The 27,295-nt window shown below is 39.9% G+C and overlaps 1 protein-coding gene across 1 annotated transcript in view; it reads left to right on the forward strand.

Annotated features, from left to right (window-relative positions):
• Positions 1–27,295, forward strand: part of ecpas (Ecm29 proteasome adaptor and scaffold) — a 142,561-nt gene that overhangs the window by 50,772 nt on the left and 64,494 nt on the right. Inside the window, exons 13-24 of the mRNA XM_073048596.1 lie at positions 603–669; positions 779–901; positions 1,458–1,561; positions 2,528–2,654; positions 9,990–10,070; positions 17,936–18,155; positions 18,969–19,060; positions 21,092–21,223; positions 22,151–22,313; positions 23,416–23,588; positions 24,716–24,817; positions 25,202–25,325. Coding sequence (XP_072904697.1) covers positions 603–669; positions 779–901; positions 1,458–1,561; positions 2,528–2,654; positions 9,990–10,070; positions 17,936–18,155; positions 18,969–19,060; positions 21,092–21,223; positions 22,151–22,313; positions 23,416–23,588; positions 24,716–24,817; positions 25,202–25,325 — 1,508 coding nt within the window. The remainder of the gene's footprint in view (positions 1–602; positions 670–778; positions 902–1,457; positions 1,562–2,527; positions 2,655–9,989; positions 10,071–17,935; positions 18,156–18,968; positions 19,061–21,091; positions 21,224–22,150; positions 22,314–23,415; positions 23,589–24,715; positions 24,818–25,201; positions 25,326–27,295) is intronic.

A 27,295-nucleotide genomic window follows, 5' to 3' on the forward strand; every position in this document is an offset into this window, starting at 1 on the left:
AAGGGAACTATGTTGCAATAGAAACAATTAAATGTACAGTTTAATAAACTAGACTTTACAACGTGAAATGTCTTTAACATGTTTTACCTTGCTTTACCATGCTATCTCAATATTGAGAGTACATTCTCCAATCTGTACTGAGTTTTTCCATCTATAGTCTATTTTGGCCAGCAGCAAATTGAGATCCTTCATAGTCCTATGTTCTTGTGCAGAAGCTAAAAGGTCAGTTGGCTGGTTTTGCTAGAGAATAGTTTCCGCTGAAGGGCTTGCCAGGACTTAACATAGATAGTTTTCCATGTGTTTTCAACTAGAATCACAGTGACATTGGAACGCAAGAGACAATTGGAGCAGTATGTGATTATGTACTATAATATTACTTGTAAAACAACAGGGTGGTGATGACAACTGATAGAAAATTAACAAGAGGGAAATTAATTAATGCAAGCAATTTGAAGGAACATATTCACCTTGAATATACACTTAGATTGTTCCCATTCAGTGATGTAAATTTTCCATTTCAAAAGATAGTAAATATGGTATATGAATACTGGAACATTGTATTTTCACTAAATTCTGTTTTGTTCTGCTCTACACATATTTAGCCGTTTACCACAACTTTTTACAAAAGATTTAGCACTTGTGCAGCAGTTTTTTGAAGCCATGTGCAAGGTAAGTGAACATTCTCAAAAAAACAAATTATTTTATAGTGTTGTGTCTGGGGATGTTTCTAAAATATTTCTGCACCAATAAAACAGTGTTTTACTTGCTTCATTATTAGGAAAATCCCGATATCAGACTTTCTATTCAGGAAGCATTGTCTATGATGGTGGGAGCCTACTGTTCATTGCAAGGAGCTTCAGTTACATTAATGGAAGCTTTGGTTGCAGCATACCTGGAGAAGGTATGTAATAATTTATACATCAATCTATTAATATATGGCGAGAAAGAATGTCATTGTAAACTCTGCAAATTATGTTAGAGCAATGCAACAATGGGGAAAAATGCTTTTTTTAAGTTTTTCATTTTAGGGAGAATATTAAAGCATTCTTAAACACGTGTGTGTTGCAAAAACATTATGCGTTAATAGCATGCTATAATAATAATTAGATGTGGTCATTAATTATGGATTCATTTCTCATAATTTTTGTCATTAAGCTATATTGTAATGGTTTCAAATGTTATTATGAAAGGGTTAAAATTTATGACTGTCCCTTACTGAAAAAGAAACATAGAAGACCTAGTATAGAAGCAAGCATCAACATTTTATCAATTACTCTTGTACTTCTAAAAGTGATATCCTGCTAAAGCAAATTGGACCCTAACAGAAAACTGTCCTTTGGAATATATGGAAGCAAAATAACTATAGGTCAAATACTACTAAATTTTTATTTAAGATATTATAGGTAAGCTTTATCCATAGTAAAGAATCTCGCAGAATCCTATTCTTATCTTTTCAGCCAGAAGTGCAAGTACGGCAGGTTGCTGTGAAATTTGCCAGCACGGTGTTTGCCTCGGACCATTTACCATCCAGATACATGTTGTTACTTGCTGCTGGAGATCCGTAAGTATTCTGTTAGAGTAGGGAAAAGAGACAAAATTCCTCTCTGGAAAGATAATAATTGGTGGGGGGGGGGGGGGGGGGAAGCTTGTTTAAAGGGCAAAATTTTAGAGAGATTGTAATGTTTTGGAAATAAATTCTAGTGCACGGGGTCTAGGCAGCTAAAATCATGATTAAAATTTGGGTGCATAAGAAGTCAGTGTTAGGGTGCATTCTGGAATTAAGGTATATAGCAAAATATTAACTTTAGCAACCAATCTTTAGACCTGAACATGAATTGTAGATCAAGCCAGACAATGCTGATTATCATTCATTTTGGGTATTTCGACTGTGGGTGTGAAAAGGAGACGTAATTCAAAGGAAGCATTGTAGACACATTGCAACCATGGAATTGTCCTGCTGCCACCTTTGATCTTTAGCACATAAAATGTCAAGTAATACTGAGTCAAACAGGCCTTTTCCTCCACGAGTGTCTCATGTTATTGTATAAAATATTAGCTTCAGTGTCTTTGTTCATGTTACAACATTGGAATTGAAGGAGCTCAAAGATCCCAATGCCATGGGATCAGAGAAGGTTATTCAGATGAGGAGGGAAAGAACATGGAATATTTTGAATACCAAGAAGTGAATTTAAAACCACAGATCAGAAACTTTTGTAGATGTGTAAACACTAGGATGTTAGGTGAGTGGGAGAGACTTGGTGCAAGTTAGGTTAGGGTCACCAGGAATTATATCCACTGAGGATATATACAAGCTTAAGTTTGTCAAAAATATAGTAACTTGTCAACATCCTTTGCTATTCACTTTAGTTGTGTTTGAAATTTAAAAAATACTGTGACTCATTTGTAGACAAGGGCAAATGACAAGCAAATTGTATGTTTGTAAGATAAATATGAATGCTTGTAATAACTGCAATGGGAATGCTTAAGAGTTCAATATTTGATGATTGAATATCTAATGTTTAATTAGGAAAGAGGAAGTATATGGGGAAGCAAAACGTGTACTGAGGGCTCTACCAAATCAATCAACAGAAAAGGAAAGCACCCCTACAGTTTTGCCAGCATTTCCTGAAATGGTCCATTATATTCAAGATAAGGTATATTCTCTTTGTTTTATTGAGAGGCTTTATGTGAAATCCAATTGCAGTAATCTAGCTGGTTCAGTGTTGTAGTTGTGAATGAACCACTCAGTGACTAGGACAGAAGAAGTAAAAGCTCTTTCTTCAGCAAGAGAAGCAGACATTTTGGGATTCTATTTATCTTGAAGACAATATGGAAAAGCTGGTACAGTGAGATTTTTTTACATTTTAGTTTCAATGGTATAATTATCTACTTTGACATTTAGAATTACATGTGTACAATGGAAGCACCTCAACAGAAAGAACACCTTTGAATGTTCAAATACCAGTGGGCAGCCCAGAGGGTTCTGAGCAGAAACAAAATGCAGACCTTCAAAATATAGTTCTCACCCTGTAGTTTCAATGAGGGCCAGTAAATACTGTATAAGCATTCATTCCTTGTGTTGTTACAATAGTGATGAATCAGAATGTCCCAGACTAGTTCCAGTGTCCTTCAAGTAATGATGCACATCTCAGGTAGCCTCTGGCAACCATATGCAGCACTTGGCTTAAACCTGGCAGAACTGTTTCTACTGACAGGAGAACGGGCAAAGGCAGGTCATTGGTGACTTCAAACCTGTTGCTTCGGGCAGATGAGGCTCATCAGCTGTGGCTGGCAGCTCATCTAGGAGAAGGAAAATTCTTATCTCAACTCTCTGCTGCCCTGTGGCTATACCCACTCATGGGAAAGGCTTCAGGAGTAAACACTGAGCAAAAATCTGGAGGTAGAGTCCCTAGGGCAGTCCTGTGTTGAGTTCAAGGCCAACTGGCAACTCCTTTGAAACCACTGGTACTAACCTATATCAGACTCTGCAGTTTCTTTGGATTCATCAGCTGCAAGGAGAGAGGGAGCCAGCTGCGTGGGAAACAGCTTGCTGTCCATATCCTTAAGACTATAAAGCATGGGAACAGAATTAGGCCATTTGGCCCATGAAGTCTGCCCTGCCATTCAATCATGGCTGATCTTTTTTCCCCTTCCTCAGCCCCACTTCCCAGCCTTCTCCCCATAACCTATGATGCTGTGTCCAGTCAAGAACCTATCAAGCTCTGCCTTAAATACACCCAATGTCCTGGCCTCCACACTGTCTGTGGCAAAACTCACCACCCTCTTGGCTAAAGAAATTTCTTCAAATCTCTGTTTTAAATGGACACCCCTCTATCCTGATGCTGTGCCCTCTTGTCCTGGACTCCCCCACCATGGGAAACAATTTTTCCATATTTGCTCTGTCGAAAGGTTTCAATGAGATCCCCGCTCTTCCTTCTAAATTCCAGTGACTACAGACCCAGAGCTATCAAACATTCCTCGTTTGATAACCCTTTAATTCCTGGAATCATCCTTGTGAACCTCCTCTGAACCCTCTCCAATGCTAGCACATCTTTTCTTAGATGAGGAGCCCAACATTGTTCACAATACTCAAAGTGAGGCCTCGCCAGTATCTTATAAAACTTCAGCATCACATCCCTGCTCTTGTATGCTAAACCCCTTGTAATGAATGCTAAAAAGGCATTTGCCTTCCTCACCACTGACTCACCCTGCAAGTTAACCTTCAGGTTGTTCTGCACAAGGACTTCCAAGTTCCTCTGCATCTCAGATTCCTGGATTTTCTCCCTGTTTAGAAAATAGTCTGCACATTTATTTCTACTACCAAAGTGCATGACCATGCATTTTCCAACATTATATTTCATTTGCCACTCTCTTGCCCATTCTCATAATCTGTCTGTCCTTCTGCATCCTACCTGTTTCCTCAACACTGTCTGCCCCTCCACCAATCTTCGTATCATCTGCAAACTTGGCAACAAAACCATCTATTCTCTCATATAAATCATTGATATACAGCACAAAAATAAGTGGTCCCAACCCCAGTGAAACACCACTAGTTACTGGCAGCCAACCAGAAAAGGATCCTTTTATTCCCACTTGTTGCCTCCTGCCAATCAGCCAGTGCTCTAACCATGCAGTAACTTTTCTGGACTCTTAACTTATAAACAGTCTCATGTGTGGCACCTTGTCAAAGGCCTTCTGAAAGTCCAAATATACAACATCCACTGCATCCCCTTTATCTGTTCTATGTGTAATCTCCTCAAAGAATTCCAGCAGCTTCATCGGACAAAATTTTTTCTGAAGGAAAGCACGCTGACTTTGTCCTGTCTTGTCCTGTGTCACCAAGTACTCCATCACCTTGTCCTTAACAATTGAGTCCAACATCTTCCCAACCACTGAGGTCAGGCTAGTATGTCTATAATTTCCTTTCTGCTGCCTTCCTCCTTTCTTAAAGCGTGGAGTGACATTTGCAATTTTCCAGTCCTCTAGCATCATGCCCAAGTCCATATGAGTTTTGAAAAATCACTAATGCCTCCACAATCTCGACTGGTACCTCATTCAGAACCCTAAGGTGCAGTTCATCTGGTCTGCACCCTTAGGTCTTTCAGCTTTTTGAGCACCTTCTCCTTTGTAATAGTAACTGCGCTCACTTCTCTTCCTTGACACCCTTCAACATCTGGCAACTGTTCATGATATAACTTAACAATCTGGAAGAGGAGACCGAGTATAGTGCATCTAAGTTTGCTGATGATACTAAATTGAGTGGAAAAGCAAATTATTGAGAAGATACAGTGAGTCTGCAGAGAGATATAGATAGTTTTAAGTGAGTGGGCAAGGGTCTGGCTGATGCAATACAATGTTGATAAATGTGAGGTTATGCATTTTGGAAAGAAAAATGGAAGAGCAGATTATTATTTAAATAGTGAATATTTGCAGCATGCTGTTGTGCAAAGGGACTTGGGAGTACTTGTGCATGAATCATAAAAGGTTGGCTTGCAGGTATAGCAGGCTATCAAGAAGGTAAATGAAATGTTGGCCTTCGTTGCTAGAGGGTTTGAATTTAAGAGCAGGGAGGTTATGCTGCAACTGTACAGGATACTGGTGAGGCTTACCTGGATTACTGCATGTAGTTCTGGTCTCCTTACCTGAGGAAGGATATACTGGCTTTGGAGGAGGTTCACAAGATGAGGAGGTTAGACTATGAGGAGAGATTGGGTCACCGGGGACTGTACTCGCTGGAGTTCAGAAGAATGAGAGGGGATCTTATAGAAATATATAAAATTTATGAAAGGGATAGATAAGATAGAGGCAGGAAAGTTCTTTCCACTGATAGCTGAGACTAAAACTCGGGGACATAGCCTCAAGATTCAGGGCAGTAGATTTTCACAGAAGGTGATGAATCAGTGGAATTCTCTGCCCAATGAAGCAGTGGAGGCTACCTCAGTAAATATATTTAAGACCAGATTGGATATATTTTTGCATAGTATGGGGTATTAAGGGTTATGGGAAAAAGACAGGTAGGTGGAGATGAGTCCAGGGCCGGATCGGCCATGATCTTATTGAATGGCAGAGCAGGCTCAACAGGCCAGATGGCCGACTCCTGCTTCTGTTTGTTAAGTTCTTATGTTCCTTTACTCCACTGAAATACTGCTATGTCAGACTTTACTTTCCTATCAAATTTCAAGTGAACTTAATCATATTGTGATCTCCTAAAGGTACTTTTAACTTAAGCTCCCTAATCATCTCCAGTTCACTGCATAACACCCAATCCAGTACAACTGATGTCCCAGTAGGCGCAACAACATACTGCTCTGAAAAGCCATCTTTTAGGCATTCAACAAACTCACTCTCTTTCCAACCTGATTTTCCCAATTGACCTGCATGTTGAAATTTCCCATGTCTATCATAACATTGCCCCTTTGACACGCCTTTTCTATTTCCTGTTGTAATCTGTGATCCACATCCCAGCTACTGTTGGGAGGCCTGTATATAACTGCCTTCGGGTCCTTTTACCCTTGCAATTTCTTCACTCAACCCACAAGGGTACTGCATTTTCTAATCCTATGTCACATCTCACTGCTGATTTGATGCCATTCTTTACTAGCAGAGCCATGCCACCCCCTCTTCCAAGCTTTCTATCCCTCTGATACAATGTGTAACTGTGGACATTCAGCTCCCAACTACAACCATCCTTCAGCCACGATTCAGTGATGGCCACAACATCATACCTGACAATCCGTAATAGTGCAACAAGATCAGCCACCTCATTTCTTATACTCCACACATTGAGATACAACACTTTTGAGTGCTGCATTTGCTACCCTTTTTGATTCTGCATACGTAATGCACTGATACTCACCCTGCTGGCTGCAATTATGTCCTATCATCTGTCTGTCCTTCCTGATAGTGTGACGGCATGCTATCTTTGCTTCTTTAACATCTATCCTATCCCATCATGAGTCCCTTCACTCCAGTTCCCACCCTGACATGTAGATCATATAGGATGCAACATCCATGGTCAAACCCAACCATGTGGGGGGGGGGGGGGGTAATAAAGTAATGATGGATGATAGTTTGTTGGGTAGGGGTTGATCTGAAGGAATAGTAATCTGCAAGGAAAGGAGGACAGAAACTGGAGCTTCAGTGAGCAGAAAACGAACATTGGAACTGAGGATGTAGTGAGTAGCAGGGGGAAGGGAACACAGCAAACATAACCTGGATGTCAAATAATCAGATAGCAGATTATCTGAATTTTACTGTATACAATAAATCAGCCTTTCTCAACCTTTTTACTCTGGAGGAATCCTTGAAATAATTTTCAGATTTCAGGGAATCCCTGCATAAGAATTATTATATCTAGAGCTCACAGTACATTAGTATGATCAGTAAGTTATAGATGTAATAATCTAAAAATAATTGTTAATGCTCTTTTGAGTAGAGAATGAATTTTAGCCAACCTTTTTTGAAAAAGAACAGGTATTTAAGCTTAGCTTCCCTTTCTTGAAATTACTAATTTTTCTCTTTCATAAATTTTTTAAAACTCATTAGGCAAACATAATAAATTCCATGAAGGTCATATTTGTGCAGCACTACCACTCCAGAGTCTGCTGAATCTTCCTGAAGGTCTTTTGCAGTCAAATGGGGGTTTTGATTTGCCTTTCTAGCAATCCTACGAGCAGTTTCTCTCGGAAAGTTTTCTTGGTCTTCCAGACCTCAACTTGACCTCCACCATTCCTGTTAACTGCCATTTCTTAATTACATTATGAACTGAGGACTGGCTACCTGAAAACACTTTGCTATCTTCTTATCACCTTCTCCTGCTTTGTGGGCATCATTTATTTTAATTTTCAGAGTGTGAAGCAGCTGCTTAGAGGAGCCCATGGCTGCTGATTGATGGGACAAGGTTTGAGGAGTCAGGGTATTTATAAAGCTTTGAAATTTGCATCACCTGGCCTTTTCTAATGATGACTGAACAAGCCATAGCCCTAACAAGCTAATTAAGGTCTGAGATCTTGGTAAAAGTTATCTGAGAGCACAAATCTCTAGGGGTGCCCAAACTTTTGCACAGTGCTCCTTCCCTTTTTTTTCACTCTAAAATTGTACAAAACGAAAATAATACACTAATCCTGCTTAAAATTTTGAAAGAATGTTTCATCTTTAACTTTATGACTTTTGGAGATAGTTCATCTTCTACTCACTTAACTATTCACAGTAACACAAATTTTGACCGGGGTGCCCAAACTTTAGCATGCCACTGTAATTCTTCATCACTAACCTTATCAGAATTGTCCATAGGCCTAGAATCCTCCTCTTCAAAAATCACCACATTGAATCATCTTTAGAATGAAAATTTCCCTCCAATTTTCTACACCACTAGAATTTTTTGCTCCCGTAAGTCAGTCAGTGGCATGAAAGGGGAAGTTGGGGCAGGTAATTCAGGAGGGAGAGATTGACATCACAGCACAAGTTGGGCGAGTGTTCAGTAAATGCACTTCACACTCCTCATCAGTGTACCGTCCTCCCCTTCATGCAATACAGTGCTCACCAATTATCAACTGCCTCCCCTATCTTGCGTTTAAAAACTGAGAATAAACATGCTCCTAATGCACACTGCCGCACTGGGCTGAGAGAAATTGCTAACAGGACTGCTTGGTCACTAACCACCACTGCGAGCGCTAGCATCGTGTGTTGCATGAAGTTCAAAAATCACATTCTCTCGTGGAACTCCAAGCAACCTCTCATGGAACCCCAGATGAAAAACCATGCAGTAAATGGTTGTCACAGACTCAATGGAATGAAAGGCCAGTTTGCATTCTGTATGATTCCATCTGTCTTTGGTGAAGTTAGTAACGGAAATTAAGAATGTGTGACAAATTATCATTGTAATAAACAGGTATACAGTCTAGTTCCCCATACGCTTCACTTAATTCACATTATTTATTTCAAAAGGTTATATGAAATGCTCAATAGTTTGCATCTTGTTGATGATTATCTGTTCACGTATATCCTAATTTTTTTGAATGCTTAACTCTTGCCCATATGTGCAAATTTGATTTATCAGCATTTATATCAATAATTTAAACCTGATGCAAAATAATTTAGTTGGATATGCTGCATTTACAGTCCAAGCCACTTCTGAGAGTCATTCTTAAAGAAATGTGTTTTATTTTAGCTGCACATGACCAGGTAGTGATATTTTTAGTAATAATTGAAAACATAGACCGTTATCCTTGCTCAACCCTCATCCAATCTTCTACTATCTCTACAGAGCTTTATTGCTTCCTCAGTCATCTATTGCTATTACAGTCAGTGCCATCCCTTGCCATACCTTCTGTGCTCGCTTCTATCTTTCCAAACTTAAGCCCACTAGTTCTGTACATCATCACTATGCCATGATAAACCTGTATTGACTTTATGAAGATTCCTGTCAACTAATACTTCACCCTATTGTTATCTGGTATCAAATTAGGGCAGACCAATGTGATATTAATTTTATAATGATTAGTGCAGTACAGTTGACTTCTCCCTATAGGTGCTGCCTGGCCTGCTGTGTTCCACCGGCATTTTGTGTGTGTTGCTTGAATTTCCAGCATCTTTAGATTTCCTCGTGTTTGAGTATTTTACTGTTTTAATGTAACAAACCAATTCCTGTTTGGATTACTGAAACAAACCTATTTGGACAGAATGATATTCTAGAGCTTAATGTGAACCTGTATCTGGATCTAAATGTGAACAGCCTACAGAGCCTTACGTGTTCCTTGTTTATCTGCCCGTGGTCCAGGACTTGTCATCGTATCTCTAAGTGGTCTCTTAAGTTTTATATAGTTGTTACATTAGTAGGGCTGTTTCATGTAGCTCTATTCAAAAAAATTCTTTTCAGTTCCCTGATCTTTATGACACATCGTTTCTGTCACAGTTTTAAATGCAGTTATATCATCCTATCTTCTAAATTTAGTCTAAGAAATGCATCTTAATTTTTTCTTTCTTCTCAGGCTTCTCAAAGGATAAAAACTTCAGCAAAGTATATTACTGGAACACACACCCTGCCATTTAACCCAGCTACCTATACCGAGGTAAGGAATTTTGAAATGATAGAAACTGGTTTCCCATTCTGCAATGTCCCCTAGCGTGAGTATCTAATATAGAAAAAAAATGTAGAGGGCAAATTGAACAGTAGATTGAATTGAAGAAATGAAAGAACGTGATTGCGAAAGAAAACTGGGTGCTTACTGTGAAGCATTTATAGATAAAAATGCTATTGCAGTCAAATTCACAACATAAGGAACAGAATCTTTATCTGTTCATTAGCCAATTGTTTCACTTAAATTGCAATTATTTGTGATGTTAGAATACTGTTCTTTTTGTTCAGTGGGAGCTGTTCACGATTCACGATAGTTAAGATTAGCATTGTATAATTTATAGTGATCCATACTTACTTTAGATTTAGGAGAGAGAATATTTTTATACACTGGAGAAGACTAGAATTTGTACCACAAAGCCTAAAAATCATATTATTTATTGCAAGTACAATTGTAAATTTTGAGAGTACAAAGTTTGAATGTGTCTGTCCGAATAAAAGATAAAGATTACAGGTTTAGGGAGCCTTTAAGAGATATTTAGGCCCTGGCTAAGAAAAAAAAACGAGGTATTGGCAGCTAAGAGCAACTGAGGTACTTCCAGAGATTAAGAAAAGCAAGAGAACACTTAAAAAAGAAATCAGGAGAGTTAAAAGAAAGCATGAGGTTTCCCTAGCAGACAAGGTAAAGGAGACAAGGTAAGGGATTCTACAGATACATTAAGAGGAAAAGGATTGAAGGGACAAAATTGGTCCTCTGGAAGATCAGAATGGTAATCTATGCATGGAGCCAAAAGAAATGGGGGGAAACCTTAAATGGATTTTTCTGCATCTGTATTTACTCGAGAGACAGATACAGTCTATAGAAGTGAGGCAAAGCAATAGCAAGGAGCCTATTCAGATTACAGAGGAGGAGGTGTTCCCTCAGATCCAGTGTGAGGCAAGTGCAGAAATTGCAGGGGCTCCAGCAGAGGTATTTAAATCATCCTTAGTGACAGATGAGGTGCCGGAGGATTGGAGGATAGCTAATGTTATTCCTTATTTAAAAAAGGCTCTAAAAATAAATCAAGAAATTATAAGCTGACATCAGTAGTGGGAAAGTGATTGGATGGAATGCTAAGGGACCGAATATATGAGTATTTGGATAGATAGGGACTGATTAGGGATAGTCAGCATTGCTTTGTACGTGGTAGGTCATGGTCTACCAGTCTTAGAGTTTTTTGAGGGAGTTATAAGGAACGTTGATGAAGGCAAGGCGGTGTATGTTGTCTACATGGACTTTAATAAGGCACTTGACAAGGTCCTGCATGGAGATTGGTCAGAAAGGTTGAGTTACTCGGCATTCAAGATGAGGTAGTAAATTAGATTAAATATTGTCTTCATGGGAAAAGCCATACAGTGGTACTAGATGTTTACCTCTCTAACTGGAGGCCTGTGACTAGTGCAGTGCTGCAGGGATCGGTGGTTGTTTGTTGCGTGTCATTGATATCAACAGTCTGTATAATAATGTGGTTAACTGGATCGGCATATTTGTGGATGACGCCAAGATTGGGAGTGTGGTGAACAGCAAAGAAGATTATCAGATCTTGGAACAGCTGGAAAAATGAGCTGAAAAATGGCAGATGGAATTTAATGCAGACAAGTGCAAGTTCTTGCACTTCAGCAGGATCAACCAAGGTAGGTCTTACATAATGAGCAGTAGGGTACTGAGGAGTGTGGTAGAACAAGATGAACATGTGGGGAAACCTCTTCACTCAGGGTCGTGAGGATGTGGAACGAGTTGCCAGCTCAAGTGGTGCATGTGAGCTCAATTTCAATGTTTAAGAGAAGTTTGGATAGGTACATGGATGGGAGGGGTTTGTAAGGCTATGGTCCGGATGGAAGTCAAATGGGACTAGGCAGTGTAAATAGTCTGGCATGGACTACGTGGGCCAAATGGCCTGTTTCGTGCTGTACTTTTCTATGACCCTGTAAACAAAGATTTGCAATTTGGGAGAGCCACAGAAAAATGTTTGTATTCTGAAACACTATTTATTTACTATTCATGAAGTGCTTGCTTCCTTGAGCAATATTCTCCCATAACAGTGTATTAATGTTCTCATTCAAGTTTACTTTCAAAATGATTACATCCCCCTTTGTATTTCTCTCCAAATTGCACAGTAACTTTTTTTTACTGTTCGGGTTGACTTTATGTAGAAAATAAATATATTTTTGTTCTGCTTAATTCATATACTGTATGTTGTTTATGAAAGCCCTTGTACAATGGGAGTCATGCTACTCTTAATTTTGGAGTTTGATCTGAGTATTTTAATATTTACTATGGGACAGATTTGCTTAGTATATTTTTGCGGGGGTTTGCTTTGTTATTTCATTCAGCTTTTTCAATAGTTTCCAAAGATAATCCTTTCTCAAATTATTATAAAATCTTCGTTTTAAGTTATTTCATGCTGTTTATCAAAGATTTTTCCATCTTGACAATGCAAACTTGCAGGCAAATGAACTGCTAAGCTAACCTGACTTCTGCACACAGTGGGCTGAAATATCCTGTACAGAATAGTTTCACATTGATTTGACGGTGCTTTCCAGTCTGGCTTGTAAAGTGTGAAGATTCCATTGGAAACCACCCTTCTCCAGCCCCCCCCCCCCCCCAACTTCCCGCCTTCCAGCCATCTTAAACCTATTCCATTTCCATTTAAATGCTTAAAATATTCTTCTGCTCCCATGTCTTAGCATTCAAACTTAACAAAAAAAGCTTTACTCTGTATATGTCCAAGCACATTTGTAGAGGAGACGGTTGAAACTCCGCCCAAGTGGAGTCAAACAAGATTCTGTCCAGTTGAAATATAAACACCTGTCACTGATAAAACTCCTTTAATTCATAGAGTAATTGAGTCATAGAAAAATATAGCACAGATACATGCCCTTTGGCCCAACCAGTCCATGCCAAACACAGTGCCCACCCAGCTTGTACCACTTTCTTATTTTCGGCCTTTATTCCTCTAAACCCTGCCCCTCCATGTATCTATCACAGTGTATCTTAAATAATTCCATCATACCTGCATCAACCGCTTGTTCCATGTACTTACCACCCCCTGTGTGAAAAGGTTGTCCTTCAGTTCTTTTTAAATCTTTTGCCTCTCACACTAAATTTATGCTATTAATTTTGGACTCCCTTTAAACCCAGGAAAAGACTGCACTTTATCTATGTCCCTCATAATTTTAAACATTTCTATAAGGTTTCCCCTCTTTCTCCTATTTTCCGAGGGTAAAGATCTACCCTGGCTAATTTCTTTTTCTAACCCAGACCCACTCATCCTGGTAACATCAGTATAAATCTCTTTATGCACTCTTTCCAGTTTAACCACTAATCCTATAACAGGCATGACCAAATGTACTCCTATGACCAAAACTGTATACAGTGCTCCAAGTTTGGTCTCATCAACAACTTTACAACTGCAAGATAATGTCCAGCTTTACTGTGACTTTTTCACCAAGCTGTCTGCTTGTGACTTTGCTTTTAATGAACTGTACACTTGTACTCCTAACTCCCTTTGTTCCATTACACTTCCTAATGCCTTACATTGTATAACTCCTTTACTGCTTAAATTTTCCAAAATGCATCACCTCAGTTATCTGTACTGAAATCTCTTCTCACCCACTGTGCCCTGTAATTTATGATAATCTTCACTTTCATCACACTTAATTTTGTATCATCTGTAGATTTACTGATCAAGCCTTGTGAATTCAAAATCATTTATATAAATAACAAGTGTCCTAACACCAACCCCAGCAACACAACACTAGTCATCAGCCTCCAATCCAAGAAACAACCTTCAATGTCCACCCTCTGCTTCCGAGCTCTGAGCCAATTTTGAATCCATCTAATTAGCTCTCTTTGAATTCCAAGGGACCTAATGTTGCAGACCAGCCTATCATGCATGACCTTGTCGAAAGCCTTGCTAAGGTCCACGTAGGTACATCCAGTGCCCTACCCTTATCTACCTTCCCTGGTTCTTTTAAAAAAAATCTAAAATGTTTGTAAAGCACACCTCCCAAGCATAAAGCCACGCTGACTTCTAATCAGAATCTGTTTAACCAAATGTTCATAAATCCTGCCAGCAGAATCTCCTGTAGTAACTTTCCTACCATCGTTGTCAGGCTAAGTGGCCTGGAGTTCCCTAGCTTGTCCTTTTTAAACCAAGGAACAGCATTCCATTTTTCAGGAACTTCACCTGCGGGCAATGGTGAAGCAAATATTTCCACAGGAGCCTCTGCAATTTCCTATCCAGCCTCTCACAGAGTCTAAGGATGCACTTGGTAGGGTTCTGTGCTTTTATGTACCTTAATGCAAAGTAAGGCTGTAGATACCTCCTCCCTAGTAATATGTATATCCTCCAATACATGTCAACTTGTTTCAATTATCTCTTGAGCAGCCATGATTTTTCTCCTCAGTAAACACGTAGGAGAAATAAGAACGTAAAAAGTAGGAGCAAGATAAGGCCATCTAGCTCGTCGAGCCAGTTCCGCTGTTCAATAAGATCATGGCTGATCTGACCATGGACTCATCACCACCTACCTACCTTTTCCCATAACTCTATTTGTTAAAAGTCCCACCCTCCTTATGTGGCTCAAGATATGGGTGCCCTGCTGACTTTTTTCGTGGAACTGCTTTCTCCCTAGCCACCCTTTTACTCTTAATATAGCTGTAGAATCTCTTGGCATTTTCCTTAACTATCTCATTTCCTCCTTTTGCCCTCTTAAGAAAATAAGATGATTATGAAGGGATTCAGTCGATCCCAACTTCCTAAACCTATACATCCTTTTTCTTGACCAGAGCTTCATTACCTCTTGTCAGCCCTACCTCTTCCCAACTTGTCACTTGTAAAAATGCCATCCTTATTTTCTCCATCTCAATTCCTCCGTCTCCGCCGCAACTGCTCTCAGGATGAGGCTTTTTTCCAGAACTAGTGAGATGTCTTCCTTCAAAGAAAGGGGCTTCCCTTCCTCCACCATCAGCGCTGCCCTCATCTTCATCTCTTCCATTTCATGCATGTCTGCTCTTACCCCATCCACCTGCCACCCCACCAGGGGCATGGTTCCTCTTGTCCTCATCTACCACCCCACCAGCCTCTCCGTATCTAGCACATAATTCTCCGTAACTTCCGCCTTCTCTGACAGCATTCCACCACCAAGCAAATCTCCCCCACCCCCAATACTTTCCACTTTCCGCAGGGATTGGTCCCTACGTGGCTCCCTTGTCCATTCGTCTCTCCCGACTGATCTCCTTCTTGGCAATTACTCTTGCAAGCGGAACAAGTGCCACACCTGCCCCTACTCACTACCATTCAGAACTCCAAACAGTTCACCTGTGAGTCTGTTGGGGTCATCTACTGCATCCAATGCTCCTGGTATATTGGTGAGACCCGACGTAGATTGTGGGACCACTTCACCAAACACCTATGCTCTGTCCACTAGAAAAAGCGGAATCTCTCGGTGCTCACTGGTTTCAATTCTACTTCCCATTCCTATTCTGACATGTCAGTCCATGGCTGCCTCTACTGCCAAATGAGGCCACACTCGGTCTAAAGGCACAACATCTTGTATTCTGCCCAAATAGCCTCCAACCTGATGGTATGAACATTGATTTCTTGAACTTCAGAAAATTGGTTTCTTCCCCCCCCCCCCCCCCGCCCTAACCCCTCATCATTCCCCATTCTCATTTCCCTCTCTTAGCTTTCTCCTTACCTGCCCATACCTCCCTCTGGTGCTCCTTTCCCTTTTCTTTCTTCCATGGCCTTCTGTCCTCTCCTATCAGAGTTCCCCTTCTCCAGCCCTTCCTCTCTTTCACCAGTCGACTTCCAGCTCTTTACTTCACCCCCCCGTTCTGATTTCACCTATCACCTACTACCTTGTACTTCTTCCTCCCCTCCCCTCACCTTCTTACTGACTTCTCATCCCTTTTTTCCAGTACTGATGAAGGGTTTTAGCCTAAAACTGTTTACTCTTTTCCATAGATGCTGCCTGGCCTGCTGAGTTTCTCCAGCACTTTGTGTATTACTTTGATTTCCAGTATCTGCAGATTTTCTCTTGTCTCTTAAGCTTGTCAGGTTTACCCTTGGCCCAAACAAGAACATGCTGTTCCTGGACACTTGCTTTCACACTCTTAAAAGCCTCCCACTTGCTGTTCATTTTTCCCTTGACCCAGTCAACCTCTGCTAGGTACTGCCTAATTTCCCCTGCTCCAGTTTAGAACCCAAACTTATGAACCTGTCCTGACCTTTTTGAATCACTATCTCAAAACAAGTAGAAGTATGATTACCAGAGCCAAATGCTCCCTGCCTGCCAATTCTGCTACTTGCCATGAATATCTCATTCCCTTTTCTCAAACCTTTCATCGGACAGGAGGTGCAGAAAGCTTGGATCCTATGCCACCAGGTGCAGGAACAGTTATTACTCAACAAGCATCAGATTCTGGAACTGGTGCGGATAACTTCGTTCAGCGCTACTCTAAACTGATTTACAATAACAATCAGAATAAAGTTATGAGCAGGTGTAGTTCAAGCAAATGGAGGTGCAAGGCCATGATGAGAGAAATTGTGAGGTCAAGAGTTCATTTTATTGTACTAGTGAATTTTTCAATATTCTTATAATTGCTGGATAGCTGTCCTTGGTGATAAATGCTTTGATAGCTTCTGCCCAGCTTGGGGCGGGCGGGGGGTGTGGAGAGAGAAAACGTCCAAGGTAGATGGAGTCTCTGTTTATCTTTACTGTTTTACTGAGCCAGTAAGAAGAGTAGGCAGAGTCCATGGATGGAAGGCTGTTCGTGTGATGTGAACCAGGACTGTTTGTAGTGTCTTGCAGTTGTGGGCAGAGCATTTGTCATACCAAGTGTGATGCATCCAAATAGGATGCTTTCTATCGTGCATCAGTAAAAACTGGTGAAGGTCAAAGCAGACTTGCAACATTTCTGTAACCTCCTGAGGAAATAGGTGCTGGTGCAGTTGGATGTGGCGTCTGTGTGGTTAGGCCAGGGCAAGTGAGGTTCACTCTTGAGAACTTAAACTCTCAGCCTCCTCAGTCTCAGCATTGTAGATGTGACCAGGGGTATGTGCACTGCTTCTCCGTCCTGAAGACAATGACCATCTCTTTTGTTTTGCTGACGTTGAGCGAAAGGTTGTTTTCATAACACTATGTCATTCGGCTCTCTAGATATAAACAACAGCTCTTTAGCACCTTTCTCATGTAAAAGATGTGACAGGATTCATATGATTGCCCCAACAAATTAGCTATGCCCTAACAAGTTAACTGTTCCCTAATTTTGGATGAAGTAGAGTTGGTGAGGTGTTCTCAGTATTTTTCATGACAGTTTGCATGCTTGAAAATCAATTTAACATAATAACAAAATGGTTGCAGCACTGGAGGAAACCATTCAGCCTGTCATTTCAAAATTTGCACTGTTAAAAAGTAATACACGTCTTTCTATGCCCTGACCTTTACAGCTATGGTAAAACTTTGTTCTCTGGCATATCCTAGACTTCTGGTGCCAGATTAGCAGATTTTCCAGTCTTGTTATACTTATTAGTATCCTACACGTCTTCAATTCACTATTTAAAGATGTTCTACCTCGAATAATTTGAAATAAAGCCCTGGTAACTTTAAAAGGGCTGTGGAGAACCAGTAAATTTCAAGGGAGTGGTGTCAACAGAACCAGGTGAATTTAAAGAGAGCAGAAACTGAAGACCCATTGAATAGATGCAGTATGCAGGGACTGAGAGCACAGAGACTAGGATGCAGATGAGCGGATGGAGAGTACAGCAAATGTTGCCTGTGAGGTGGATGCTAATAATTTGGTTGTATTTACAGATTATCCTGTACCTGCGAATGTGTCTAGCACACAGTGCAGGGGTGATACCCGCATCTCAAAGTTTCGTTGACATGCAGGATCAAGCTCCAGCGATTGGTTGTTATGTCAGAAATTTGGTGTCAAGCACTTTAATTTCACCATCATCCTCAAAGAACTGGGATATTGATCCTGTGCAAGGATACATTGATCTTCTTGAACAATTGCTATCAACCATAGGAGGTAAGACCCATTTAAGTAGAGGTTGAACTTTGCCAACAGATTGTACACTTAATAGATTCCAGATTTGAAATATGTCCTGGACTATGGGTCGCCCCAGGCTCAATCCATTGGCATTTTTAAACAATTGCTAAGTCTTTCTTTGCACCAGTCAATTGCCAAAATCTTCTTTATCATTGGGGCATGCACTTATTACTAGCAGCAATAAAGGAAGTTTGTTCTACAATCTTTTACACAATTAAGATTGTATGTTGACTTGCTAGTCTGTATCAAACACTACGAAATATCTTGAGCAGCAAGTTGAATGTACGATTCAGTAAATCTGCTGACTATATTAAGAAGAACAAGTAAGTGTGTGCTAAGTAAGACTGGTTGTTATTTGTAGCCAGTGACAGTTACTGACTGGGGGACCGACCTAATAAATTCAGATTAAGGGATACTTTAATGTATTTGTGTGGGGTAAGACAATAAAGGAATAAAGGTAAAGAATAATTCATTCCTGTAGGAGGGATTTTATAAAGAGTATAAATATGAACATGAATATGAACATTCTCCGTGGACAGGATCATCCATTTCGGTTCATATTCTTCCATGTAAATGCTTAATACTTTAAGGTAAATTATACTTTTTCTGTCTGACTAAGAACAATGGCTAGGTTTCATGTTTTAAATCGAAGTATCCATCCATTCTTTATTGGGTTGTGAAGTAACGTTTTTTTGTGACAACTGAATGTAATTTTGTGTTTTATGAAATAAAATTACAGTTAATTTTGAGGTTTAATTCTTTTTCAATCTGTCTTCCCCCTGGAAACATTAGGGTTGCCTGTGATGTACTGTTTATTGGAAATAGTCTCTGTCTATCCACAAAAGTTGGCTGTGCAGTTCACAGAAAAAATAGATTGGATTAAGGTATGGTTTTAAAGTTCCTGACTCTCTGTGTGTGTGTGTGTGTGTGTGTGTGTGTGTGTGTGTGTGTGTGTGTGTGTGTGTGTGTGTGTGTGTGTGTGTGTGTGTGTGTGTGTGTGTGTGTGTGTGTGTGTGTGTGTGTGTGTGTGTGTGTGTGTGTGTGTGTGTGTGTGTGTGTGTGTGTGTGTGTGTGTGTGTGTGTGTGTGTGTGTGTGTGTGTGTGTGTGTGTGTGTGTGTGTGTGTGTGTGTGTGTGTGTGTGTGTGTGTGTGTGTGTGTGTGTGTGTGTGTGTGTGTGTGTGTGTGTGTGTGTGTGTGTGTGTGTGTGTGTGTGTGTGTGTGTGTGTGTGTGTGTGTGTGTGTGTGTGTGTGTGTGTGTGTGTGTGTGTGTGTGTGTGTGTGTGTGTGTGTGTGTGTGTGTGTGTGTGTGTGTGTGTGTGTGTGTGTGTGTGTGTGTGTGTGTGTGTGTGTGTGTGTGTGTGTGTGTGTGTGTGTGTGTGTGTGTGTGTGTGTGTGTGTGTGTGTGTGTGTGTGTGTGTGTGTGTGTGTGTGTGTGTGTGTGTGTGTGTGTGTGTGTGTGTGTGTGTGTGTGTGTGTGTGTGTGTGTGTGTGTGTGTGTGTGTGTGTGTGTGTGTGTGTGTGTGTGTGTGTGTGTGTGTGTGTGTGTGTGTGTGTGTGTGTGTGTGTGTGTGTGTGTGTGTGTGTGTGTGTGTGTGTGTGTGTGTGTGTGTGTGTGTGTGTGTGTGTGTGTGTGTGTGTGTGTGTGTGTGTGTGTGTGTGTGTGTGTGTGTGTGTGTGTGTGTGTGTGTGTGTGTGTGTGTGTGTGTGTGTGTGTGTGTGTGTGTGTGTGTGTGTGTGTGTGTGTGTGTGTGTGTGTGTGTGTGTGTGTGTGTGTGTGTGTGTGTGTGTGTGTGTGTGTGTGTGTGTGTGTGTGTGTGTGTGTGTGTGTGTGTGTGTGTGTGTGTGTGTGTGTGTGTGTGTGTGTGTGTGTGTGTGTGTGTGTGTGTGTGTGTGTGTGTGTGTGTGTGTGTGTGTGTGTGTGTGTGTGTGTGTGTGTGTGTGTGTGTGTGTGTGTGTGTGTGTGTGTGTGTGTGTGTGTGTGTGTGTGTGTGTGTGTGTGTGTGTGTGTGTGTGTGTGTGTGTGTGTGTGTGTGTGTGTGTGTGTGTGTGTGTGTGTGTGTGTGTGTGTGTGTGTGTGTGTGTGTGTGTGTGTGTGTGTGTGTGTGTGTGTGTGTGTGTGTGTGTGTGTGTGTGTGTGTGTGTGTGTGTGTGTCAGTCACTCACAGTAGCCTCCTTCATGTATAATACTGGCATACAATGACCCTTTAACATTGCCTCTGTAGAATTCTGTCAAATGTACGAAACCTAGGAGAACACTGAAGCAGTTCTTGATAGGGCTGTTGAAACTTGCTTCCATAATTATAGGGCTCCATACCACCTTGGCCCTGACACAGAGTCTAATACTTTTCACCCTACACCCTAGGTGCCATGTTTCACTTAACAACATTAGCGATTGCATTGAATTCTTCCTTATCTCTGACAAGGAAGGATTCAGTGCACTGCTCCACTTGTTTTCCCATTCAGTGAACTCTCTGACCAACTTCCACCATAATGATGTGCCAGATCTGACTCCGAGCCATCATTGGTAATCCTGCGCAAAACACACAAAATTCCTCCAGTATTTTGTGTGTTTTGCCTTGGGTTTCCAGCATCTGCAGATTTTCTTGTATTGGTAATCCTATCTCTGACCTCAAACCCTCCCTGGGACATCCATACTCAGGCACGCACACACAGCACGCATACACACCAATTGCATGTATATGCAGTGCATCACCCCATCCTAGTTATTCTTTTTCAGAACCACTGCCTGTGTAGTATTTTTCTCCCTAGCTCATTTCCTCTATGATGTAGGCAGAGGTGCGAGATTGTAGAAGAGGGACTAAAGGATATAGCTTGAGCATTACTGTTCTAGAATCTTTTATTGAAATAAGAAATATATTTGATCAATGTATTTTCTCCCCATTCCATTTTTAAGGGCCTTATGAGCACAAACAAAGATGAGATGCGTGACCTGGCAGCACAGTTTTATGCAGTGGTGTTATCCATCATGTCTGGGAATTATTTCCACTTGGCTATTGAGAATCTCATTAAGTCCACTAAAGACAGTGTAAGTTTTCACTTGAATTTGTTAAGTTTCTTTATTGTTTCTGAGTATATCTATTTACCATTTGCTACTATCTTCCCTCTTTCTTCCTGTGAGCCTCCTCAGTAAGTGCACCACTCTCCATTTAACAGTCACAGATGAATGAAAATAGCTACTACTTGTTGCCAGTGAACTTGAGTCACAATTTCATTTCATAGAATAATGCACGTTTGTGGAATTATGATGGAGGTGACTATTCAGTCTTGTTAGTTGGGGAGTTGCAGAACTTTGTCTGAAAGAAATTTCAGGAATAATATGGTGTGACTCTGAAGTGACATTGGAAGTGGTAACGTACACATAGTCTACAGTTTTTCCATCTAGGTCTTGCAGGTTTATGTACATATATCAAGAGGTTTTCTCACAAGTTGTTCCTTGCTTTATAAATGATGCACGTTGCAGCCCCAGTGTTCGGTTGGAGATGAGATACAGTGGTTAAGTTAGTTCTACTCACGTTGTAAGATCAGTAGAGCAACGGGTTTGTCCCTGCCTTACAATGCAAGTGTGATCCATATGGGCAGGGGTGTACCAAACAGTGTAAGGAACATGTTTATGATGCAAATTGCCCTCCAGACTGGATGTAAATTAATTAGGGAGACTTTCTCTAATTTAAACATCTGTCTTATCTCCAGTAGAGCACTGGGGCTGTGGTATGCAACTTTAAGAAATTATGAGTGTATAAGATGATAAGATAAGTGGACTGATTGGCATTGTTTGGCTGTTATGTATAAACCTGGACAATTTCCTACATTGTCAATGAGATACAAATGCTATGACTACACTGGAATAGGTTTGCTACAGTTTCAGTTAGTTGAAACTATTGCTTGATTTATATGCGATAGAATTTCATAAGAAAAAAATAACTACTTTATAATTTCTCTGTCCTATTCTCAGAGCCCTGAAACACAACATGGAGCTTTGTTAGCTTTGGGGTATATGGTTGGACGCTACTTGAACAGAAAGAGAAAAGCCGAATTGAATATCCAAGATCTCGAAGAATCAGATGTTCGGGACCCTCTGGAAGACCAGTTGCTCAAATCAACAACAGAAACAATTAGTAATTAACTTAAAATATCATTCAGCTTTGTGTTTCCTTGTGTTTGTGTTTAACTAGTTTTTCATAAGAGCGCCTAATCAACTTCTTCTGTACTTGTGAATGTTCTGATTATATTTTTAAAGTATTTTCAGTAAGTGAAATTTCCAATGACGCTTTTTGTTTTACAACGTTAAATTATTTTTGAAAGATTTCGTATGCTTGTTTTTTTTATGAGATTGCAAGAAAAATTCTTAAGTGTGGCTTTGTTTAGCAGTATAAGCAATGGCCTGCTTAACACACCTGAATAAGTCTGAAAGACATAACAATAGAAATTTTAAGTTGCCTTTGAAGAAAGAAATGCAATTGAACTTTAGAAATGAAGTTTGTTACCTGCCAGGTTGCAAGCCTTGAACATGACTGAGTTCAGAGTTTTAGCCAGTGTGCTCACTTGTCTTTTGAAACTCTGCAAAAAGACAATCCATCTTGACGAGAACAAACTAAAGATGGATACACTAGGATGAATTGCCCTGTTTTGATTATCAGTAATTTGCCATATCTTTCAGCGCTTTCATGAATTTCATGCAATGATTATGGCTCAACCTCAGCACACTAACCAGGCTTCTACAATCACTATTTCTGAGAGATCTGATTCAGTTTGCAGACCTAGAAGCAGCATTATCCAACACTGTGTAACATTTTGCTCTGTACAACATTTCTACACCACATGCCCTCTCCCCCCCACCTCTTGTCCAGCCTTTTAACCAGTTCCATTCCCCAAATTTCACTCATTGTACGATGGTTAGAGCAACAGATTTGTCCTTGTCTTACAATGCAAATGGGATCCGTTTAGGTAGGGGTGTACCTGAACTGTGTAAAGAATACATTTATGATGCAAATTGCCCTCCAGGCTGGATCTAAAGTATTGACTTCTTTACAGTGAATGTAGGACGCATGCAAGACCCCTGCTGATAACGTCATCAATTTGTGTTTAGCAGATATGTTTCATAAATAATTTGAGATACTTATTTCCATAATTTTCCTTCCCTTCAAAAAAATAGAAATATGTTTGTGATAAAATATATGATATAGTTGTATACATATGTGTTAATCGAGAATATTTTAGCTTCATTTTTAGATGATGCATCCCCTTCTCTGGCTTTGGCTGCTTGTGTGGCAGTTGGTGAAATTGGAAGGAATGGTGCTTTGCCCATTGCAAATGAAGGCCCAGGGTACACAAAGCTGCGTATAGTTGAGACCCTGCTGGCTAAACTCCCCTTAAGCAAAGAAAGCAACAAGGTAATGATTTATCTTTATACTAGCAATATTAATCAAGCTGTTCTTCTTCCAATTGCTCACTCACTTCTGTAAGGAGGAGTCCTTAATTATTCCCCTTCACAATTTGACTGATGAAGAGGAATAATTGGTCCCTTTGGTTTTTGATATGTCTTTGGGTAATAAGTCTATATTGCAGGAGAAACTCATGACCATTTGATACATGAGCAAGGAAATTGAACCGCTGCAGTTTACCTACCATCACAACAGGTCTACAGCAAATGCAGTCTTAATGGCTCTCCAGATACCATAGATAACAGTAGATAACAGCATCCTGGTGCAGTATCCCCTACATCAGAGAGACCCAATGTAGATTAGGTACCACTTCATTAAGAAATGTAGTCCACAAAGGGCGAGATTTCTTGGTGACAACCGATTTGAATTCAACTTCCCATTCCAACATTTCAGTCTATGGCCTCCTCTGTAGTCACGATGAAATCACTGTTATGTTGGAGGAGCCTCTTAGGTATTCCATCTAGGTAGCCTCCAACCTGATGGCATGATAATCAATTTTTCTAACTTCTGGTAGTTTCTACCCACTGCATTCTTTCTTTCCATTCCCCTTTCTAGCTCCCCTCTTACCCCTTCTCTTCTCACCTGCCCATCTCCTCTCTCTGGTGCCCCCCTTTCCTTTTCTCCCATGGTCCACTGACTTCTCTTACCAGATACCTTCTTCAACTCTTTACCTCTTCCACATATCACCTCCCAGTTTCTCAGTTCATTACCCCTCCCCCACCAACCTTCTCCTACATCTATCACCTCCCTTGTTGTACTCCTTCCCCTCCCTCCACCACCTTATTCTGACTTTCTCCCCCTTTTCCAATGCTGACGAAGGGTCTCGGCCTGAAATATCGACTCTTTATTCCTCTCCATAGATGCTTCCTGACCTGCTGGGTTCATCCATCATCTTGTGTGTGTTGCTCTAGATTTCCAGCATATGAAAAACCTAATCTATAATCTTGATGATCTAGCTCAAATGTTATTTAAGTATTTAATGAATTATTAGTTTAACTTTGTTTTAGAGTATTAATCAAATTTAGCAGTAGTAAACAAGGTTGGTTATGGAATATAGTTGTATTCTGTTTCTGTAGATGAAAGAGCGAGCAGTGCAGACACTGGGTTATTTGCCCGTTGGGGATGCTGATTTTCCTCATCAAAAGAAACTCTTACAAGGATTGATGGGTTCTGTTGAGGTAAGCATTTTATTTAGCATTTGTTAAAATCTACCAGGGCTCTGTTTCTTGTGCTTCCTCTGAATGTGTGTTCAAATTACATGAAACCAATACATAAAAATGTTCTATTGTTTTGAGTTTTTATGAGATCTTCAAAAATGCTATGGAAGTGCACGTCCTAAGCCAAGTTGAAATACGTACTAGGTTTGTGGCAAGTCTTGTGAATAATATGTCTTGCATGTATGTTAAGTACGTTGTAGAATTGTAGGTTAATCAACTCTTGCTCAAACACAAAGACCTGGTGTTTTCAAAACTTAATACAGATATCAATGAATCCAATTTATTTTCTCAGTTATCCTGGAAATTGAAACTTTGAATAATGGATCTAAATTTATTTATTCCCAGGCAAAGCAAATAGAGCTGCAGTTTACAGTTGGAGAAGCAATCACCAATGCTGCAATAGGGACAAACTCACTGGCAGCTCGTGATCTGTGGATGGTTACTGAAAGGGAATATATACCTCCAGATAGTAAGTTGTAGATGTTTGGGGTGTTTAAACCTGATTGACAAGTGCACTCAAAATAAGTTCACTTTATAACAAATTCATGCAATTTTTCTGTTAACAGTCAAGAGGAAGCAATAATGGTAATAGTACAGGGTTCACTCCAAGATGATTATCCAAAACAAGAATCTGAAATTAGCCATTTTGAAGTCTAGTGGAAATTTTGATCACACTATCAAGTTGTAATGCATGCACTACATGTGATTGACATAGTATTAGAATTGATCTTCTATATTTATTGATATTATCTTTAAAATAAGTTTTGTGATTGCCTGCAGTGTTTGTTAGAAGAATGAAGAGGGTAATACACTGCATTAATAACCTATAGCTATACAAATTAATGAATACTTACATTTTATAGTTAGTTGATAAAGCCTTACAGATGCTATGTAGTAGTACATCTCAGAAAGGTAATGTGTGTTTTATTTAAAATCTAGATACAGTTTACAGATGGATAAAAAGGCTTGTTATTTTATAATTTATTGTTTACTTTTCCTATCATATTCAAAATACAAAAATTAATGCAGAAACACTTTATTCTTACAATTTCAAACATGGTATTTTTCAAATTGGTAATCAGTAGCTGAGTTAAAGTGGTGTGTGTGTGTGTGTGTGTGTGTAATGCTTAATGCCTAGATAACATGACCAAAATTCCAACTACCTTTCAAATTCTTGGAGAATCATCTTGGATGAACCCTTTATTATCACCACAGGCGGTTCATTAAGTGGGAAAAGATGACAGGAAACTCAATCATTTTGTTTGAAGCAATGTATAAACCTCCTGATCTGACAGGAGAGCAGTGTTAATCTCCTTGCCCAGCTTAACAAATGACTGAAGCCCAAAAGCTTATTCTACATAAAATCTACAGTTCATACTTTGTGGATGTATTTAATTTTTCTCAAATATGTTATTACGTAGCAATTTTCACAAAATGTACTATTCCGACATCATCCTGTTGCAATTGTGTTTATATTGCACTAAGTTGACACTACAGTGGACCTGAAACTGGTGGACTAATAGAGCAAATTTAGGCACTTCTGTAAATGCATCTGATCTTCAATTCTAAATGTATGGCTTATTTCAGAATTGGAGACACTATAGGAAACATCATCCTGTGGCCATTTGGGCTGTAAACAGGAAATTAACGGTTGCTGAATGTTGGAAAGAGTAGTAAGAACTAGGTGAAGTCAATTCTGCTTATGAGGGAACAAATTCTGTTCATGAGTAAAGGTCAGGAGGTACAAGTAAAGTACTGCTGTGAAGGTTGAAGGCATTAAATGAACTTGATGCCGAAAAGCGAACACAAGAAAATCTGCAGATGCTGGAAATGCAAGGCAAAACACACAATAATGGAAGCAGCATCTATGGAAAGGAATAAACAGTCAAATTTTCAGTCCTGATGAAGGGTCTCCACACGAAATGTCGACTATTTATTCCTTTCCATAGATGCTGCCTTACCTGCTGAGTTCCTCCAGCATTTTGTGTGTATTGTCGCCATTTGATGTCAAATACCTTTTTTAAACCCCAATCAGTTCAATTGTTTTGTAGGGTTATATTTAGCAAAGATCAATAGACATTGTTGATTTTTTTTAAAAGTCCAATAATTCAGTTTAGAGTGCTTGTTCTCTTCTCGTACCTTTTAAACTTAGCAGGTTCACTGAAATGTTTATTACTGTGTAACTTGTTAGCAAAAAGTGAAATAAAACTTTTGTCGTGTTTGTAAAGTAACATTCAGTAGTCCCGAAACTCTGCTAATTTAGCACCACCAATGCCTCAAGGGTGCCAAATTATCAGTCTTGCACTCAGCAAAATATCATGCTGTGAAATATTTCGAATGTAGACTCATCAACAGGAAATATTCTAAAGTAAGCAAACTTTTGCATCAAATATAGTTATTTATGGTGTTTGTACTGCTACAAATAAACCTGAGGAAACT

Source organism: Hemitrygon akajei, chromosome 6, assembly GCF_048418815.1.
Source record: "Hemitrygon akajei chromosome 6, sHemAka1.3, whole genome shotgun sequence".
Lineage (NCBI taxonomy): Eukaryota > Metazoa > Chordata > Chondrichthyes > Myliobatiformes > Dasyatidae > Hemitrygon > Hemitrygon akajei.